This window comes from Peromyscus californicus, unplaced genomic scaffold (assembly GCF_007827085.1).
Source record: "Peromyscus californicus insignis strain IS unplaced genomic scaffold, ASM782708v3 Scaffold_8__1_contigs__length_139910024, whole genome shotgun sequence".
Lineage (NCBI taxonomy): Eukaryota > Metazoa > Chordata > Mammalia > Rodentia > Cricetidae > Peromyscus > Peromyscus californicus.
This window is the reverse complement of record NW_026294606.1, coordinates 129,057,469-129,078,989: the sequence shown is the minus strand read 5'-3', so window position 1 is coordinate 129,078,989 and position 21,521 is coordinate 129,057,469. Positions and strand designations below refer to the sequence as shown.

Below are 21,521 nucleotides of genomic sequence, written 5' to 3'. Positions count from 1 at the left end.
ATAGGAACATGAATACACACAAGCACAGCATAGACGTGTAAAAACCGGTGGCCTCAGAAACTGCTGTTTTATAGCTGAAAATAAAGAATATAAGGAAATTATATGAGAGATTTTAGAGGTGATTCTAGGGTTGATAATAGTATTGATGTTAATGCAGGGCACTTTGAATAATTATTCCTAAATTGTGACAATGCAATAAATCAATTATTTTATTTTGTGTGAGTTAATATGTATGTGTATGGGTGTGGTGTGTTTGTATGCAGTGGTGTGTGTGTGTGTGTGTGTGTGTGTGTGTGTGTGTGTGTGTGTGTACCACCTGTACGCATGCAGAGGCCAGGGGAGGACTCAGGCCCCCTGTTTTACCACTCTCTACTTTATTCCTCTGAGGGTATTCAGCTGTACCTGGAACTAGAACGATAGCCAGCCAGCCCGGGAATGCTCCTACCTCTGCCCCCCAACAGCACCAGGGTTATAGGGGTGCACACAGTCATTCCTGGCTTTCCGTGGCTTCTGGGGTCCAAACTCAGGTGTCATACGTGCACAGCAGACTATTTTACCCCGTGAACCATCTCCCCAGCTCATTTCATCATTTCAGATGAACACATTAATAGAATAAGTAATTTCAAAATTTAGTGATGAGACTTGGGCTGTGATTTGTTGGCAATCCTGGGTTCAATCCCTAACCCAACATTTTTCTAAGTGATTGTTTCTCAGTTGTTATATGTCAGTTAATGTGAATGCATAAATTTCAATTCGTGTTTAATTTCATACCGTTCAGCATCTTGTCCAGATCTTCCAGAGTAACATTAGATTTGAATTGATCATTAATTTTTAAAGCACTAATGATGTTATATACATAAAACTTTATTGAGACTGAACATAACTGTATTTTATACAAAAGCATGTTACTGCAAGTTTTCCCCTTACATATCACTATGAAGAAGGCTATTCATTTATAGTGGTAACTGTCAGTTCTGGAAGTCACCTCAAGGACGTGAACTGTATGTAACAGAAACCAACAATTCCGAAATGTTTCAGAAAACCCTAGAAAGCTATCACCACCCAGGACTGCAAGAGACGAGACCTCTCTCCATCAGTAAGGGGAAATTATGCCACCCAATGGGAAGTTACTTGACCTTTGGTGCCTTAGGATTTGGGGTGATGTTGTCTGTGGTGCAAACTTCCTATTAACCTCCGCAGTCCAAGCTTCCCCAGGAGTGTGGACACTGAAGTTTCGTGTGATCTTTATTTTCCTCTACTGTACGCAACTCCTATATCTGCCTTAAAGTTACACAATTTCATTTTAAAATTAGATACTCCGTCACTTATTTTACTCCTCTTTTCTCCCATACCAGTAGCTTCCACTCTCTGAGGAAATATTAGAATTAATTCTTTTAAGTTTTACATTAGAAGGTGGGCAGACCTTATAATCCTGGTACTATGGAGGCAGAGGCAGGAGGCCATAGTCATGTTAAAACATCCACATAATCTAGTGGGCAGTAGAGGTGAGTTCGGCCAAGTCTAGCTAGCCATGTAGACTAACTTCAGAAACTGCACTGCTGTTGAGCAGGGCTCTTAGTAGACGGAAATGTATCTATTTGGAGAGTGATCTGACCCAGCTGCTTTCTTATTGTAGTCTGGTCTCTCTCCTCCTGACTGCCGAAGGATGCCTTTGACCATCTTAAGAAAATTCACAGTATCTATAATCCCGTGGGAAATTTGTTTTATATTTTGCATTCTAATTTTAAATGTTTTATTTATTTTTTCTGTGTTCATGATATGGGGTCATGCATGCCACAGTTTGGGCATGGAGGGCAGTAAACAACTCTGTGGTAATTGGTTCTCTCATTCACTTTTATGTGGGTTCCAGAGATGAAACTTGGGTCACTGGCCTTGTGGGACAAGTGTCTCTACCCACTGAGCCATCTTGCTGGCCCCATATGTTTTAGTCTTTTTTTTTTTTTGTATACCTTTCATTAGTTTATAAATATTTTGGCTAGGAAATAGTACTTACATGTTATTGGTAGCAGGTAGCAACCTGTGAGATAATCCAAATCAATGTCATGTGGACATGCATAGAGAACATATTTTGAAGTATCTGCATTAGTTTGTTAAGTTAAGACTTTCAGCTATATCGGTATTCAGCCTCCCTGTACTTCTGTTTCTAGATTCAAAAGGCAGGTGCAGTCTGGGTCCTTGGAAGTCATTTCAATACCCACCTTCTTTTATCCGAGTACACTACTGGACAAGGCAATGGTGGACTCAGAAAGGTAGGTCAAAGAATGGACCTGAAAGAGCTGACGTCCTCAGAATGTCCTAGAATGGGGACCTGAGAGATAATAACTCCAATAGAGTGACATGGGGAAGCCACCCCTTACTGACTCACAAGGATTGTCTGTGAACCACATTCTGAGTCCTAGTTGAATGACATTTAGTTGGTAGCATGAAATCAGCCATAGTATTATTCCAAGAAAATGGGCAAAAGATGCACAGGAGGAGCCGCCGCCCTCCCATTCTGAATTGATTGGCAACACTTGCCAGCACGCCGCTGAGGATGCTCTGCTCATGTTTACAGACAATGATTAATGGAGACACAGTGAAGGAGGCGGGGAGCTCATTGCTCCTGGAAGCTACTCCCAGCTTTCCTATGCATTTCCTAGTCATTTTAGACAGGTAAATCGGCCTTTCCCCCTAATTTCCTTCACTTTGTCAATACATTCAATGAAATAGTATAGATACACAGTGTTTAATAGACAAACCAGATCATTTGGAAGTTACAAGAATAAAACACCACAGTATTTATGAAAGAATATTAGAAAGTTGAAGCCTTTGTATGCACACAAATGATTATATATTTCTGGTAATAAATACAGTATTGTGAGAAATATATTGAGTTGATTTCTCAAAAAAAAATTCTGGTGCCCATGGGAGGCCTGCCCCTTTCTGCCTGGATACAGAGAAGGGGCAGATTGAGGGGGACAGGGGGCGGTGAGGGAGCAGGAGGACTGGAAGGAAGGGATGCAAAATAAATAAATTGATTAATTTAAAAAATAAAGAGAAAGGCTTTCCAAAAATCTCAGGGGAATCCCTTCCCCAAGAACTATTACATATTGTATGGCATTATGTCCTATGTGGTGTGTTTGACTCTCAACTACGTAGGGCTCTTGTTTGTCACTGCGTTGGTCCCAGACCTTGGCTGGCCTGCAGCCTGTCACCTCTGTCCTCTCCCTTGACAGCCTGGGTACCATCCCCCCAGCCCACCCCACTGCCGTGGGCTGGCTCAGGCCTGCTCTGGCACAGGCATATTTCTGTCTGTCTTCTCTTAGACTCCCTCTCCATGGTCAGAGGACTCTGTCTTTCATATGAGATCAAGTCCAGTGCTTCCCCTATGTCATAAGACACCCTTCATGCTGTGGATGATCTCCAGCACCCCTGCTTCCCCAGGGGCCCTAACCCTCCCTGCTCTGTAGCTGAGGTGGCTAGCTCCTCCATGCTTCAGGCCTGGGCACTGTATTTCAGCTACATGCTGTACCCTGGTTCTTTCTGTTCCACTTTTCTGCTCTTCCCATCTTGTCGTACAATGATCTTCACCGTTGATGACTTTACCCAACACAATCTAATTACGCTAATTTTCCCATTTCTGTTTTAATAGTCAATGAGACCCCAGGGCAAGAAGTGTCCTGTTCTGTGTATCTCCAGGACATGGCCTAGTGTCCTATTTGCTAATAAAGTACAATCAGATTTCTAAATACTTTTATGTGATATTTTAGTTTGCTGTTTGTTGTTGTGATAAAGCACTGACCAAAAGCACCCTCGAGGAGGAAAGGGTTTCTTTTGCTGACAGTTCCACATGACAGTCCAGCACTAAGGACGCCAAGGCGGGAGCTCAGAGTAGCAACAATGGAGAAACGCTGCTGATGGGCTTCATCTTCAGCGCTGGCTCAGCTGCCTCTTATGCAGCCTAGGACCGCCTGCCCAGGGGTGGCACCGCCCACAGTGGGCTGGGCTCTCCGGCAGCAGTTATTAATGAAGAAAATACCCCCACAGCTGCCCACAGGCCAGTTTGATGGAGACAGTTCCTCAGTTGAGGGTCCCTCTTCCTAAGTGACTCCAGTTTTTGTCAAGCTCACATAAACTAACCGCATAGATAGTAATTTATTATTTAAATAAAAATTTAGCTAAAATGCAAAAGATGTAGTTCCTGCTTGTTCAAGTTAAGCAGGGCCAGGTACTGCTCACTCAGTAGAGAAGCTTCTTAGTATAACTTTAGTATAAATATATTCATTTGTATTCACTGGCTGTATGGTTCTGTCAGAAAATGTAAAAGTGTCATTTAATTACTGAAATATGCTTATAAATTAATCTGCTATAATGAACATTAACAGATTTTATTATTTATTTTTAGTTGGCAAATAAAACAAGCATTGGATTATTGTATTTTGATGCTGTATGCCCAACCCAAGGCCACATATTATTTACAGGTGAAAACTTGGTAGACATGAATTTTAAATGAGAACATTACTTTTTCGATGCTTCCTTTAATTCCTTTCTCCTTGTGTTTCTCTGCCTTAGTCTGTAGCCAAGCAAATAGGAAATATTTCTGAAATCAGTGTGCCCGAAGGAAGCTTAAGATTGCTGTGTTTCCTGTAGCAGAGAGAATTAAAGTTAGAGGTCACAAACTGGAAAGGCAATCTAAGGCTCCTGGGAGGACACGGAACTGCCCTGTGTCCATGGCTAAGCCTTACTGTGGCTCGTGCTGTGGACCCGCCCAGATGGCCACCACAGCCTTCCTCTCACCCTGTGTGGGGCGCTGTTCTATACTGCCTTAGTGTAGCCGGAAAAGCGAGTCCTTCATGAACATCCGTCTCCTCTCAGTCACTCCAGATCGCCGGACAGTGGCATGGCTCCCATCATAAGCACATACCTCACTACAAAGAAAACTGTGGGGGGCTGGAGAGATGGCTCAGAGATTAAGAGCACTGCTTGTTCTTCCAAAGGTCCTGAGTTCAATTCCCAGCAACGACATGGTGGCTCACAACCATCTGTAATGAAATGAGATCTGGTGCCCTCCTCTGGCCTGCAGGGATATGTGCAGACAGAATACTGTATACATAATAAATAAATCTTTAAAAAAAAAAGAAAGAAAGAAAGAAAACTGTGCCCTTGTGAAGTTTTCAGAATTATCAGTAGAGGGCAGAGGGGAGGCTGGAGAAAGGCTGAAGGAAAAGGAGTAGAGGAACATCAGCTGCAGCCCGAGTTCTTTTCACTCTGGGACAAGGGTTCTGGTTTGTGCCCTCCTGATGGGGCTGATGTGGCAAGCTCCTTGTACATAAAATCAAAAAAGACAGCTCTCACCCTCACCCCCTTTCCTAGGGCGGCCTCCTTCTAAGGATTCTGGTGGCATGCTTCTGACCAGCCGGGTGTGGGTGGGAATGGCCAGCTCCTTCCTGCCACCTCTCAGCAAAGGACCATAGCAGCTACAGACAGAAGCTGGCAGCATTACTTCAGACACAGAGCATGTCTGTGTCCACTGTTCTCTGGATGTTTTTGTGTCTGCCCTAAATTACTGTGCTGAAGTCCTAGTTCTCAAATGTGTGGTATTTATAAAGCTGTAGGACCTTTGGGGTCTCATTTGGTCCCGAGGATAGAATCCTAATGATTGGGATCAGTGTTTTTATACAGAAGGACTCTTCTCTCTGCCAGAGAACACAATAAGACCTCCATGAAGACTGGGCGTTGGCAGGCACCTCGTCTCCTAGCACCTGGGTCCTGGGCTCCCCTGAGTCCAGAACAGCTAGAATGAACAACTTTACTGTTGTGTATGAGCCAGCCTATGGAATCTTGTTAGAACAACCAGAATGGACTAGAATCATCTTAATTAGAAGCTGAAATGTTGATGAGAATTAAATTGAATTCAAACGAGTCTCAAAGAGGACTTAAGTAGAATGTTCTGGGTTAGCATTTAGGAGAGAAAAAGACACTTTTAGATCTGATTACTCTCATAATCAGAGAATGAAATTTGACTAACTGAAAATAGCCTAAATGAATTGAACTAAAGATTATCATCTCATCAAAGACATTTCCAGTGTGTTCTATTGAAAGCATTTTTTGTCTTTGAGATATTATTAATTTAAGGAGTCATTTGCGGTATTAATGCTGTTTTTGTATTTGGATTTTTTTTCTCTAGCTAGAAGATGATATCGTAGCGAAACAGATGTATTTTACAAAAATGAAAGATTTTGTAAATAGTCTCACTTCAAAAAACTGGCTGTATATTGAGTTTTCAGTACTTGGATTTATAGGTAAGCCATAGTCTATTGTGTGAATCATGTTGAATTAAGCTCGCTTGCTTTCTCTCTCTCTCTCTCTTTCTTTCTTTCTTTTTCTCTTTCTTTCTTTCTTTCTTTCTTTCTTTCTTTCTTTCTTTCTTTCTTTCTTTCTTTCTTTCTTTCTAGGCTCTTGTTATGTAGCTAAGGTTGAACCTTGAACTCTCAATCAGGCTGGACCTCAAAATCTTAATCCTTCTGCCTTGTCCTCAGTGCTGGGATTATGGGTGTGTACCAACACCCTCTGCTTAGAGTAAGGGTTTGTTTTTCTGTCTGTCTGTCTGTTACTTTGCACAAAATAGTCTTAAAACTTTTTTTGTTGTTTTTTTTTTTCGAGACAGGGTTTCTCTGTGTAGTTTTGGTGCCTGTCCTGGATCTCGCTTTGTAGACCAGGCTGGCCTCGAACTCACAGAGATCTGCCTGCCTCTGCCTCCCGAGTGCTGGGATTAAAGGTGTGTGCCACCACGAACTTTTAAAGAACATATCAAATAGTTTGTTATCATACTAAGTGGAAAGGCATGGCCTGATTCCTGTATGGATAATATGACTTTAATGGTAAAGCCGGATCCGTACACCTGAACTATAGGTAACAATATTTTGATCATTTTTTTAGGTAGACAATATAAATGAGCAAATTAACACATATACACATATTATAAAAACATAAAATTGGGTGCTATGAGTTACGCACATGTTCAGTGACAAGTATGTCCTATCACTCCTTTGTGTAGAAGAATGCTAAGGGACCAGGGTTATACCCTAGTTGGACAGTATATGCTCAGCACATGCTAGACTCCAAGTCCTATCCTGATACTTCAGTCAACAAACTGACCAATTAAAAACCCCAACTGATTCTCAGAGAAATGAAGTTGCAGGGAAAGGAACTCAGGGCTGTGGTGTAAGTGTCTAACTTCCAATATGTCAAAGTTGCTACTCTTAACATAGAAATGATTTAGTGACCCAGAGACGGCTCAGTTGGTAAAGAGACCGCTGTGTAAGCACAGGGGCCCAAGTTTGGGTCCCAGAACCTGTATAAACATCAGCCATGGTGGAGGGGCCCATACCAGCTTTGAGAAGACTGGAGAGAGGCAGATCCTGGAGCTCATTGGCCAGCCAACCTAGCTGAACAAGTGTCAGGTTCTGTGAGAGACACTCCCTCAAAACGTAAGGTGGAGATGATCAAGGCAGACACCCAAATAGTGACCTTGGTCCTCCTTGCGCGTGTGTTCCTGCGTACACGTGGACACACACCACACACATACACAACACACAAAAAGAAATAATGTATGAATTATACTGGCCACAGAAAAGTTCCTGTGACAGTGCTCATGGTGATTCCAGTTTCTACAGTCATTATTAGATGTCCTTTTCCGTCCGTCCGTCCTTCCTCTCAGCCTCTCCCTTGTTTCTTTGAGCTCCGTGGTCTCAGCTGGGTTCCTGAGCCCTCATTTCCTGGTCTCAGGTGGGTTATTGGTCCCCTCATTTCCTGGTCTCAGGTGGGTTCTGAGCCCCTCATTTCCTGGTCTCAGGTGGGTTATTGGTCCCCTCATTTCCTGGTCTCAGGTGGGTTTCTGCACCCTCATTTCCTGGTCTCAGGTGGGTTATCATGCCCTCATTTCCTGGTCTCAGGTTCCTGCCCCTCATTTCCTGGTCTCAGGTGGGTTCTGAGCCCCTCATTTCCTGGTCTCAGGTGGGTTATTGGTTCCCTCATTTCCTGGTCTCAGGTGGGTTCTGAGCCCCTCATTTCCTGGTCTCAGGTGGGTTATTGGTCACCTCATTTCCTGGTCTCAGGTGGGTTTCTGCACCCTCATTTCCTGGTCTCAGGTGGGTTATTGTGCCCTCATTTCCTGGTCTCAGGTTCCTGCCCCTCATTTCCTGGTCTCAGGTGGGTTCCTGAGCCCCTCATTTCCAGGAATCCGACATTAATTAATATGATAAGCACTCTCTTATTTTACTCTTTTAAAGAAAAAAAATCCCAGTTTCCTACTTTCACTTTGACACTGTCTAAGTAGTTTTAAATTCTACCAGGTTCAAAATTGACTTAGAAACAGAAACATATCCAAGTGAAGGCGTCTGCTGTTTCCCACGCTGCCACCTGTTTTAAATCTATTAAACAGTAGGTAGTGTGATACAGGGAGTGTGATAAACCTTTTTTTTTTGTTCCTTACATTTTTTTACCTTCAAAGCTATGCTTCAAACTCTCAGGGTCTTGATTAATGTCCATCTCTAATCAGCTTCTTACTGCTGCCAGCTTTCTGCTACAACAGGAAAGAGGGCACGAGGGTTTGCCCGCCACCGCGCCACCGCCACCGCAGCTGCCTTCTCCCCCCACCTCCCCCACCCCACGCCCACCCGGGACCAGGGAGGGGGAACAGCTCTGTCCCTCTGTGCAGTCAGCCTTCCCACAGAAAAGCTGAGTGCATTTGGCTTCAGGCGCCTCTACCACGGATTTGCCTTCTCTCCTTTCAGTTTCTCTGGCACCCACCCACCCTCTCTGGGCATTCCGGAGTCTGTGTAATTTCCTCTGAATGATAAGAAAGCCCATCTGTTCTTCAGATGCGCACTCAATCACATTTCTTTCCCAAATTTCCTGTCACATTTTAAGAGCTCAAATGTGTTTCACTCAGCCTTGGTGAAAATAAGAGAAAGTACAAATAACCACAACACCCAGCGGAAAACCTGGAGGAGAAATGGTACTGTAGCTGCATTATTCTGAGAACTTGAAATCCTCAAAGAACTTCACTGTCAGCAGTTAGGAGAGGGAGAGAGACAGAGACAGAGACAGAGAGAGATAGGGAGGGAGAGAGAAAAGGAGAGAGAGAGAGAAAGGGAGAGGGGGGAGAGAAGGGAGAGGGAGAGACAGAGGAGAATTTATGTTCTCATCACTGTGAGAGCACACTGAACAAGGAGCACTCACGTATGTGACTCTAAAGACTTATTTCAGTTTCATTTCACACAGCCTTAATTTTTGTTACTCTGGAAGCCAGAAACAAAATAGGATTTTGCAGTTTGCTGATAACAGAAGGGGACATAAATTAACCATTTTCATCATTCAATTCAACATCAGCTAACAGTTGAAACACAATTGTACATTTCATGTTAAATGTTTTACATAGCCTCAAAATAAAAAAAAAACGTAGTATGTGTCCATCCAACTTACTAAATGGAGCAAATTATTTTATGCTACATACTTTAAAACAAGCATCCAACTGAATCTTTTCAGTTTCACCTTAAAGTTCAGGACTCAGAGTAACGGAGAGAAAAAACTAACTGGGCCTAACTGATCCTATTTTTAAAATATGGTGTATCTTTAAGAACCATAAATCTAAAATAGTATTCTACCTTATAAATACCTGATTAAACAATTTTCAAATTTTGAAATATACAGTATTTTAGTAAAAAATAGGACTAAAAGTTACTATGTAGTAGGTTCATTGAGTGTTACCAAGGTCGGGTAAAGAGGCTTTGTACAGAGCTGAGAGACAGTGGCCTTCTCACATTTTCCGCTCTGTTGCCTTCCATGTGATTGAGACAAATGGTTTGCGTGAGATCAAAATGGGTTTCCTGGGAGAACAGCCAGATGTGACGTTTCTCACAGACCTGTCCCTTTAGAACTACTAGTTCTTGGTACATTCTGAAGCGAATGTGAGGCTTTGTCTTCTTGTCTCCCAAGCTCAGTGGCAAGTTAAAGTTCATTGCTAAATATAAACAAGGGGTAACCATGTTCTCAGAACACTTGCTCCTTTGAACGGAACAGACAGTGCTCATGTTGTACATGTTGTACACATGTTCACGAGTTTGCTTTTCTCCACAGGAAAACTCTTTCAATCGAAGGACCTGCTTGACTTTGTACATTTTTTCTTGATGTTCTACAAAGTGAAGCCCATCGATATGCTCTTAAATGACGTTTTCCTGGTGAGGATGTGCAACTTGGGAGAGCATCTTGTAAGTATCCTTGGTGAGGGTGTGCAACTGAACTGGAGAGACCCTGTGTGAGTGTCCCCAGTGAGGGTGTGTAACTGGGGAGATCCTGTGTGAGTGTCTCCAGTGAGGGTGTGTAGCTGGGGAGACCCTGTGTGAGTGTCTCCAGTGAGGGTGTGTAACTGGGGAGACCCTGTGTGAGTGTCTCCAGTGAGGGTGTGTAACTGGGGAGACCCTGTGTGAGTGTCTCCAGTGAGGGTGTGTAACTGGGGAGACCCTGTGTGAGTATCCCCAGTGAGGGTGTGTAACTGGGGAGGCCCTGTGTGAGTGTCCCCAGTGAGGGTGTGTAACTGGGGAGGCCCTGTGTGAGTGTCCTTACAGAAACGCCAAACAGACTGAGAAAATACCATCATGTCACACAATCACTGCAATATTTTTATTACCAAAATAATGATGAGTGCAGCAGAATGTTAAGCTTCCGTGTCCTAAATTCTGCTGCTATCTCCATAATGTTAAATGAAATAATGAGGACCCAAAATAATGCTGAGAAAAATCACAACACAGGGACAAGAAACAAAGAATAACAACAACAACAAAAACCCAAGTCCCTAAAACAACAAAAAGAACAGAGGTAAATAGCAGGAAAAAAAATAAGACATCAATGCAAGCATTTCAATATTTGTGTTAAGTGTAAATTGTCCAAATGCACAAAGACAGATTATCAGAATGTTTTCTTAAATGACTGTGTGTATGTGTGTATGTGTGCCTGTGTGTGAGTGTGTGTGGGTGTGGGTGTTCAGTCCAAATGTAGGGTGCAGATTAAAGGATCTACATGGGAAAAGTAGACCACACATAGTGTAAGACATCCAGAAAAGTCAGGGTAGTGCCAGCCAGGGTTCCATAGTGGACCGTAGAGCAACAGAAAACAGAGCAGAGCTGCTGCTCCAGACAGTCGAGTGGCCTGGTGGTTCCACAGATGTTCCACTGGGGACTGCCAGACTTGAGTTTGAAAAGAGAACTGATCTTGATAAGTCACTAACAGCTCTGATAAATTGAAAAAGAAGACAAAAGGCACCAGTCTTCGAATGAGAAAATACGGTGACAGAAATCGCAGGCTTTAATAGGATAATGAATGCTACAGTTACATACATGTAACCAATTCGCAGGCCTTAATAGGATAATGAATGCTACAGTTACATACATGTAACCCCAACGTAAGTAGGATAGCAAATGCTACAGTTGTATACCTGTAACCTCAAGGTCGAAAGGAAACGGGTGCCCAGCAAGCCTCACACACTGCGGAAACGCATCTGTGATGGAACAGATGACCTGAATAGTCTATGTGTAAGACAGAAATTCAGTCAATAAATAGAAGCTCTCTGAGAAAGAAGTGTCCAAGTCCTGTTCATAAGTGAGTTCTATCTAAACATTTAAAGAACAAATAATAATGTTCAGATGAGTTTTACATTTTTCTGCTTTTTCTAAAAACAGATCTTGCCTCGAGTTTATTTGTAAAAACACCATACAGCACTATCTGCAAACAGTGTGTAGATATGTCGACTGACGCAAACATCAGTCCATCTGTCTTCACACTGGCAGACAGAAGCCTTTTCTAAGTTTGGAGCTGAGAATCGAACCCAGGGTCTTGAGCTTGCTAGGCAAGCGCTCTACCACTAAGCTAAATCCCCAGCCCCCAACCAGGACTTTTCTATCTGAGGGGTTTTAGGGAGAGAAGACACTCATGCACTCTCCTAATGGATTCTTTCTTTATTCTCTCCTGTTCCTCTTCCCCCACCACTTAAATATTCCAACAGAGTCTTTCAGGCAATACAGGAGTCATAAAGAGGTTACATACCATTTCTCAAGTGAATGATTATTAGTAAAAATATGTCCCAGGCATCGTAAAAACAAGTCAAACTAACCCATGACTATGTAAACATTTTGAACTAACACTCTATAATTAGAAGTCATAAATTCTGAGTTCTCCTAGATCTCAGAGTTGGCTGGTGAGTGCCAGGTTTCAGACAAAGAGACACTAGGGGTGTCATAGAGTCTCTAGTTCCAGCTCAAGTCAATCTCCTTGAGCTACCATATTTCTTTTAGTATCAGCTCAGCCAGCACTTTCCACAGTTCTATGACCATAACACTTAAATCTTAAAATGTACTTTCTGCTCTGTGTGTAACTCCTGACTATCCAAGAAAACCTGTAACCCTTGTTTTGGGGCTACAGAGTCAAATTATTCTCTGTAGCCCTGACTAATCAGAATTTATTTTCACAAATTGAGGTCATGAATGGGTACAAGGAATGAATTATTTTCCAGGTAGCAATAATTGAACTGTCTTGTATTTATGACCTAGCTAGTCAGCTCAGCATGTGTCCTTGTGAACTACAGATTGCTTTTCTGGGAATGTTTATCTTTAAAATCATTAGCAAGGCATCTGGTCTAATCTAAAGCTATTTTGAAGTTTTGTTTTACCTAATGGTGCATATGAAACCCATGACTGCATTTCTCAGCATTAAGATTAAGGAAATTTGAGCCAGCTTTGCTCCTGGACTCAAATGTTTTTCTAAATCATAAATCTGATCTGTGTTCTAAAGCAGCTAAGTGAAACTCATAGGCCTCACAGAACTCATAGGCCTTAGCTATGAAACATATCCTAGTATTTATTTTTATTCATCAAAACTCTGTATGAATTGGAGGATTCATCTTCCTGACAATCCATTGTGGTGGTATTGTGTTCCCCAAAATATTGTGTACCTTAATAAACTTATCTGGGGTCAGAGAACAGACAGCCACTAGATACAAAGGCTAGAAAATGGTGGCACCCACACCTTTAATCCTAGCATTCCAGAGACAGAAATCCCTCTGGATCTCTGTGAGTTCAAGGTCGCATTGGAAACAGCCAGACATGGTGACTCATGCCTTTAATCCCAGAAAGCAGCCTTTAATCCCAGGGAGTGGTGGTAGAAAGCAGAAAAGTTTATAAGGCGTGAGGACCAGAAGCTAGAAGCATTTGGCCTGGTTAAGCATTTTGGCTGGTTAAGCTTCAGGCTTTCGAGCAGCAGTTCAGTTGAGAGCCATTGGGATGAGGACACAGAAGCTTCCAGTCTGAGGAAACAGGACCAGCTGAGGAATTGGCAAAGTGAGATAGCTGTGGCTTGTTCTGTCTCTCTGACCTTCCAGTGTTCACCCCATTACCTGGCTCAGGTTTGATTTTATTAATAAGAACTCTTTAAGACTCATGCTACAATCCATATATATAAATACCCAGTAAATCAGGATGTTTTCAAGAGATAAACACACTACAATACAGGCAGTGGAGGATTGGATATGTACATCCATATACATCATATCAGATATCAGGGAAAGATTGTAACAGCAAACATGTGAAGGTAGAGCAGAAACAAAAGATATTCTGGAGTCTGTAGCCTCGTGGCCTTGCCTAATGAGGTTATACCCATCGGAGAGTTTTTCTTCTGGTGGGCCAACACCCGAAACCTCAATTGTCACCTGCTGTTCCTGTGACAGAGCCTGAAAACCTTGGCCATGTAGCCTGAAATCTGCTTCTCAAGCTTGGGATGAACAATTAGAGCAGGATGGCTGAGTTTGTGTTGGAGCCCTTTAGCATCTTGGGCTTAACTGGTTGCCTTGACTACACAAGGTCTTTAATGGCCTCTGCACATGCACGGATTGCCTTTGTGTTGTTTGCCTGCACCGTCTTCAGGTCTTAATTATTATGCTTCTTGGTAAAGCACATGTTCCACAGGAACTTGGGGTTTACCTCCTTACGGGATTCCTATCTTTGTGACTGGGGTTTCTTGATGCTATTTCTGTGCTGTTTGGGGGATTGATTATGTGTGGTGTGTGGTTCTTGGCCATGTCTGCACAGTAGTTTGTGGATCCTGAAGCACCTGGGAGTCTTTTGTTGTTGTTGTTCTTGTTTTTGTTTTGGGGGGTTTTATTTTGTTTTGTTTTGGTTTGGTTTGATTTTTGGCTTTTAGACACAGGGTTTCTCTGTGTAGTTTTGGGGCCTGTCCTGGATCTCACTCTGTAGACCAGGCTGGGCTTGAACTCACAGAAATTCACCTGGCTCTGCCTCCCAAGTGCTGGGATTAAAGGCGTGTGCCCCCACCACCCGGCAACACCTGGGACTTTTTTAATAGTATACTGAGATTGGACCTGGGGCCTTACCTGTGCTCAGCAAGCACTCAACAACACATCAGCCCAAGAATTTAAAAAAACTGAAAAGAGGAGGCATCTCCAGCATGAACTTGACATGAAAACCAAAGGGGATACAAGAAAGAAAGCCAGGGCTCAGGGCCTGGAGGGTCAAGGCAGGAGGATCATGACTTAGAGGCAAACTTGGGCTACAGAATGAGGTTGAGATCAACCTGAGCTACACAGTCAGAGTCTCTCTCTCTCTCTCTCTCTCTCTCTCTCTCTCTCTCTCTCTCTCTCTCTCTCTCTCGCTGTCTGTCTGTCTCTGTCTGTCTCTTTCACACACACACACACACAAACATAGCTACAAAAACCCCCAACTAAACAGTGAATTAAAACAAAATAGTGACTTAAAATTTAATTTAAATTTAACTTAAATTAAAATTACATGCAATATAATCTATGCATTTAAATTTTTATGGAAGGGCTAGCAAAATAACTCAGTGATGGAGCATTTGCCCAGCATGTATGACTCCCTAGGTTCCTTTCAAACCCTGCCATAAAACACAACAAAATCTGAAAATTCCCAACCAAACAAAAGCAGTCTTAAGGAACAAAGCCACATGTTAATGTCAGTCAAGGTGCAGAAATCATGTGATAACAGTCACAATTAACTTTTAGACAAATGGGAATAGAACAGAGCTTGGGCTTCAGCAAAAATGAGACACTCGAGAAAGGAGCTCTCTAGAGGAGGGCAGGGCTGGGGCAGGGGATCTGCAAGCGGAAAGCCTTGCCTTGTGTCACAATGTGTTGAGAATTCATAAAAGTTAATAACAGTTAAAAAAAGAAGAAAGAAAAGGTTTAAGGCTCTGAAGAGATGGCGCAGGATGACTCAGGGTTAAGGGTACTTGTTCCTGCAGAGGACCCAGAGGACCCAGGTTTGGTTCTCAGCACCCACTTGGCTCACAAGGCCTGTCATTAATGGTCCAGGGATCCAGGATCCTCTTCTGATCTCCACGGGCACTGCTTGCATATGCATCTAAATAAAATAAATCTTTGCAAGCGTGGACAAGCCCAAGTTAGCCAAGACATTTAATCTCCCTTACTACCTTGTGTAACAGATTCGGCCATGATTATCAGCAGGCTGTGTTGGGGAACTGGGGGCAGGGTCGGGGAGAGGAGCAGCAAGGTTTCATTGTTTTCCTACTGGAAAATATCTAAGACGATGTCAAATGCTTCATATTTGTTAACATATTTAACTATGTGAGCAATTTTATTCCATGTTAATTTAGTTTAAAGCTGAAGTAACAGAAACATTTAACTACTTTTCTGTTATTATAAGATTCCTTAATAAAATATTTTTTTATACTTTAGTATTGGGTAGGAACACATTCAAATAAATTTGCTGGATTTTTCTTAACCTGTATGTGAAAATTTGAGATTTACTGTTCTGAATTCAAATGATAATAAATGATTCTCAAATAGTGGTCATGATCATTTGGGATGTTTTTGTTTGTTTTCAGGATGCTGGGATAGAACCCAGGGCCTGGCACATGCTTACCCCATCCTCTACCTCTTGGCCATGTCTTAGTTCTGATTTGTTTGAATAGCAATAGTGACATGATCTCCCATTTTTATATTTCCATGGAGATCATTCAAACGCTTTTTCATTTAGTATAGTATAGACTTTGTACTATAATCAAATTCTTTTTCCACTTAAGAAGAGATTTGAGAGGATATAGTTTGATGCAAAATTAATGAATACAGGAAAACAAAGATGTGATCATGTACTCTGACAGCATTGTATAGACAGGAAAATACCCCCCGCCCCCAAAATCATCTAAGCTACTGAAAAGAGAGAAGAGCCTGTTGTGTGGCTCACACCTTTAACCCCAGACAGCACAGTAGGCTAAAGGAGGAGGATTGTCTTGACCTCAGAGTCAGTGTGTGCTATCTAATAAGTTCTTGGGCAGCCTGGGCTACAGAGTAGTGAGATCTTGTCTCAAAAACTCAAACCACAACTACAACAACAACAAAAAAATCTACCTTAAAAAGAGTGAGAATGGGGCTGGAGAGATGGCTCAGTAGTTAAGAACACTGACTGCTCTTCCAGAAGACCTGGGTTCAATTCCCAGCACCCACATGACAGCTCACAACTGTCTGTAACTCCACTCCCAGGGATCTGACAACCTCACACAGACATACATTCAAGCAAAACACCAATGCATATAAAATAAAATAAGTAAATTAAAAAAAGAAAAAGGAAAAAAAAAAAAGAAAAAAGAGTGAGAATGAGGAAATGAAAATCGGTAGAATGTAGCCTGACTTTGTATGAGCTCACGGAACCACACACCTCCACACAGCTTCCCCATACCCTTCTCTTCTGCTGGGCTATTATGTAGGAAGACCCCAGATCTGAATGTTTTGTGCCAAATTTTAAATACAAATATAAAACTCTGAACAAAACTAATCTAAAAAGATCCTATGGGCTGTAAATGTGGTAGAAAGTTAGTACTGGAATCTGTGTGAAGGTGGCCGCTTGCCCTTTTCCCCAGGGGAGCTGTATACAACGCCAGAAAGAAGTTCGAATTCAATACAGACCATCTCTGTTCCAGCATGTGGGTACCCACTCATCATTTCCCGGACGAAAACAGTACCTCAAGGTAAAATTCTGAAATGGAATTTTAGTAACATAGCCTTGATGAACCTAGAAACCTTTAGGAAAGAAGAAGTGGGGATTGTGATAATATGCCTGTCATTGAAAGTTTATGCATTTATATTGCTATAATTAACAAGGCAATTCCATGTAGTTTATCTGGCAATTAAAAGAGGTTTATTTCAGGGGTAACTAACAACCAATAAGAGGTCGATTACAGGATCCAGGAGAGATGAGGTACAGTCCAGCATAGTTCTCTGGGAAACTCTGACTTGGTCTGCAAATCCAGCCTCCAGGACCATTAGGAGCTAAGAGAGTGAACACATATGCATCTCGCGTCTTAAGGGGTCTCCTCTTGGCCACACCCCAGGGGCAGGTCATAGGCAGGTGTGGTAGTTGCTTGCTACCACACTAGGGGCAGTGTTTCAAGGTCAAAGCTATTTATCTTCCAAGAACCCAAGTCATCTACCATGGTAAAAAGAATTTGGTCTGCATAAATTTATTCTTATTAGCTGTGCAATCCAAATAAGACTTAAAAGGTGTTTTGAAAAAGAAAAACACAGCAGCTGTCACTATTTTGGTCTAAAATAAAAATTGTTAGCAAGAATATTTCAGAAATGGAAAGCCCTTATAAATATAATCAGTATGTTTATTTAAATAACTATTGACCAAATGAAAAAAATCAGCATTATGTCATGTTCAGTCATTCTCAAATTTCACATCAGTTTTGGAAAGAGTGTTACTGTTGCTGTGAAGGGTACCTGAGACAACCAACTTAACACAAGGGTAAGGTTTGTCTTGGTTCACAGTTCAAGTCGGGTCAGCCCAGGCCTGCTCAGCCCTTTTGTTTTGAGTCTGTGGTGCAAACATGTCATCAGGCAAACACAGGGCAGAGAAACTGAGCACAGAAAGAAGGGCCTCGGTCACAAGTACACACCTCCAGGAGCCAAAATCTTCCCTTTGGTTTCCATCTCTTAAAGCTTTCACCACTCTCCAGCTGCCAGAGCCTGGTGACCAAAACTCCATACGTATGCCTTTGGGGGTGTTACCCAAACCATAGTGGCATCTAGATGGTTAAGAGGAAACAGCTCAGGTTCCAAACGGCATGAGTTTGTCGTGGTGATGCAGAGTGGATCAGCAGTTAGGAGTAAGAACTGCTCTCCCAGGGGAGCCCCACATTCTGCTTCCTCCATCTCTAAAACCAAGAATTTAAATCATCCAGAAGACGTCTTCTTCCACTGAGAGCGTCGGCACCTCTGCCGTTTGTGTCTTCACACACCAAGGGAAGTAATTACATAGATTCTTTGTCAACTGAAGCGGCCATCATTCAGGCCTGCCCTTCTCTCTCTCCAACTGTCATTGTGAACTTCACGACACTCATTGTAGTGGACTCTGTCAGTGTTGGGCCCCAGCTGGCAGGAAATCTAAGGCTAAGATCAGACCAGACAAAGAAGGCCCTGGAACAGCAAAAATGATCTTCTGTGAGCCCATGTGCAACTGTAACAGCATCAAACACATAAAGGAGGCAGCAGGTACACAGAGAAAAGCTTCTCTGAGACCTCAGTCCAGGTGTGGTTATAACGGAATGCTTTTCTCATGTTATGTATCTTGCCCAGTAAAATAGTTTAATCTAGCTGAGCAATGGTGGCACACGCCTTTAATCCCAGCAGAGGCAGGTGAATCTCTTGAGTTCATCAACATCCTGGTCTACAGAGTGAGTTCTAGAACAGCCAGGGCTACACAGAGAAACCCTATCTTGGAAAAAGAAAGAAAGAAAGAAAGAAAGAAAGAAAGAAAGAAAGAAAGAAAGAAAGAAAGAAAGAAAGAAAGAAAGAAAGAAAGAAAGAAAGAAAGAAAGGAAGGAAGGAAGAGAAAGAAAGAAAGAAAGAAAGAAAGAAAGAAAGAAAGAAAGAAAGAAAGAAAGAAAGAAAGAAAGAAAGAAAGAAAGAAAAGAATATTTTAATCTAACCTTGTTAATTCATGATGGGTTAAAATGCATGAGAATATAATACCTTATATTTAGATATCATAATCTTGGTACTTTTCATCTTAACCTTCACAGCACATAAGACAGACATAAGTAACAATTTACCAAACGTGAGTATACTAAACTTTTTTTTTCTTTTACATTTCTAACAGGACCATTTTTACTAGGATTTTCCTAAATCTCACAACTTCTTTAAAAATTGTCAGACTCATTTTTGGGGAAAAGGGCACAACAAGAATCAGATTTTTTCAGATTATACTGGATAAGAGACTACATTATACTGTTTAATATTAAGCCTTCAGTAATAAAGTGAGTATACAAATTCAATCTGTCTGTACAGTTATCAGGTGGCTGTTCATCTCACATCATAGAAAAATCTTGCACTTCATACGGGTTCAAATTTGTTACTAGACTTCCCTTGATGTTCATTACTTAAGTGTTTCAAAAACACTTGTATGAAGTAAGTTCCCAAACCACATTATGTGTGACACTTACCATAAAACTTTAAAATGTACAATAGAACTACACCGTAGATTTATTAAGAAATTATTTCATCTCTGGTCACTAGCTTATAGCCAAAAAAAAACATTATCATATCCTTTTAATGATGAACCTTAGTTTTGAAATTTCACTAGACCTTCAACTTTAATAAATGTTCTATAATACATTTATAACAAAAACTTTCTTTTGTGTTAGTGAAATGGTAATCTCTTTAAATGACTACAAAATGCTCCAAAGGGAGTGTGCCTTTTGGTTGGCAGGCAAGTGAGAGCTTTACTATAACTTGTTAAGGTTGCGTTTGTGTGAAACCATTCTTGTTCTTGTGTAGTGTGCTGCACACGGCCACACTGCTCCACTGACTCTAAATTTCAGTTAAGCGATGATTTTATTGTTGTTTGAGACAAGGCCTCGCTACGTAACCCAGGCTTACCTCAAACTCCAATCCCTCTGTCTCCACCTCCAGAGTGCTGGGATTGCAGTGAGCATCATCATGAGCTGCTAGAAGTACTGACTTTACCTTTCAATTTTCTTTATGTTAACTTATGTGTATTGTGGGGGAAGAGAGGATATGTGCATGTGAGTGCGGGTGCCTGAGGACTCTCCAGAGCTGGCACTACAGGTGATTGGAATTGTGAGTCATATGATGTGGGTGCTGGGAATTGAACTCAGGTCCCCTGGGAGAGCAGTTCTTACTCTTAACTACTGAACCATCTCTCCAGACCAACAATAACTTTTTGTTTTGTTTTGTTTTGTTTTTTTGAGACAGGGTTTCTCTGTGTAGCTTTGCGTCTTTTTCCTGGAACTCACTTGGTAGCCCAGGCTGGCCTCAAACTCACAGAGATCCGCCTGGCTCTGCCTCCCGAGTGCTGGGATTAAAGGCGTGCGCCACCACCGCCCGGCCAACAATAACTTTTTTAAAGAGATGTACTGTGTGCATTGCTGTGTGCATTGTTGTGTGCATTGCTGCATGCATTGCTGTGCGCATTGCCACATGCATTGCTGCATGCATTGTTGTGTGCATTGCTGCATGCATTGCTGTGTGCATGGCTGTGACTGCTGCTGCGTGCATTGTTGTGTGCATTGCTGCATGCATTGCTGTGTGCATTGCTGTGACTGCTGCTGCGTGCATTGTTGTGTGCATTGCTGCATGCATTGCTGTGTGCATTGCTGTGACTGCTGCTGCGTCTGACAGGCAACAAGTAAGAAAAGGAAGGGATTTCCCATGAAAATGCATTAGCTGAATAATTATTTAAGGCTCATCCTTGACATTTTTTTTTTTTTTTTTTTTTTGAGCTGAGGACCAAACCCAGGGCCATGCGCCTGCTAGGCAAGCACTCTACCACTGAGTTAAATCCCCAACCCTGGTTTCTTTTTCTTCTGAGGGGCTTTTTAGTTAACATACAAAGTGATGGGTTTTATTATGGAATTTTCATGCATATTTTGTTGTCCCTGTTCCCCTCCCCATCTCCCCCAAACCTTGTGTGGTCCTGCTGTCTCCTCCCCATTCCTCCTGTCCCCTCTCTTGCTTTCATGTCACCTGCATCCATAATCTTCTTTTCTCTCTTCCCCATCACTCCTGCCCTCCTCATGGTCTCTTCAAAGTGACTTTCATGCGGCCTACAGTGTTTCTTTAGCTGCAATGATCTTTTATATACTCGCTTTCTCAGGAGCCCTACAGATGAAGTCTACATTTGGTAATTTAACAGTACAACCACGTTGATATTGGTGTTACCTACCAGTGCAAGTGATGAATTGATGAACCATAGCTTTTGTTGATGCTTCAAGGAGATGGCGTGATAATATTGAGGTGAACACAATAACTGAGTAATATCAGGAAATTACTGCAGAAATGGTTATATCTTTACTGATTAAAAAGTTCTTTCTGAATGTTACAGATTTCTTGTTTTTATTTCAGGAATATTGAAGATAATAAACATACAAGAAGAAACTTTATCATACCCAATCCTCTG

General features: G+C 42.0%; 1 protein-coding gene across 1 annotated transcript in view; it reads left to right on the top strand.

Annotated features, from left to right (window-relative positions):
- The window catches only part of Mgat4d (MGAT4 family member D), a 41,092-nt gene extending 20,258 nt beyond the window's left edge, over positions 1 to 20,834 (top strand). The window contains exons 6-11 of the mRNA XM_052729212.1: positions 2,169 to 2,270; positions 4,406 to 4,481; positions 6,188 to 6,302; positions 10,141 to 10,271; positions 16,963 to 17,070; positions 19,203 to 20,834. Of these exons, the coding sequence (XP_052585172.1) occupies positions 2,169 to 2,270; positions 4,406 to 4,481; positions 6,188 to 6,302; positions 10,141 to 10,271; positions 16,963 to 17,070; positions 19,203 to 19,217 (547 nt within the window). The 3' untranslated portion in view covers positions 19,218 to 20,834. The remainder of the gene's footprint in view (positions 1 to 2,168; positions 2,271 to 4,405; positions 4,482 to 6,187; positions 6,303 to 10,140; positions 10,272 to 16,962; positions 17,071 to 19,202) is intronic.
- The last annotated feature ends 687 nt before the right edge of the window (positions 20,835 to 21,521 follow it).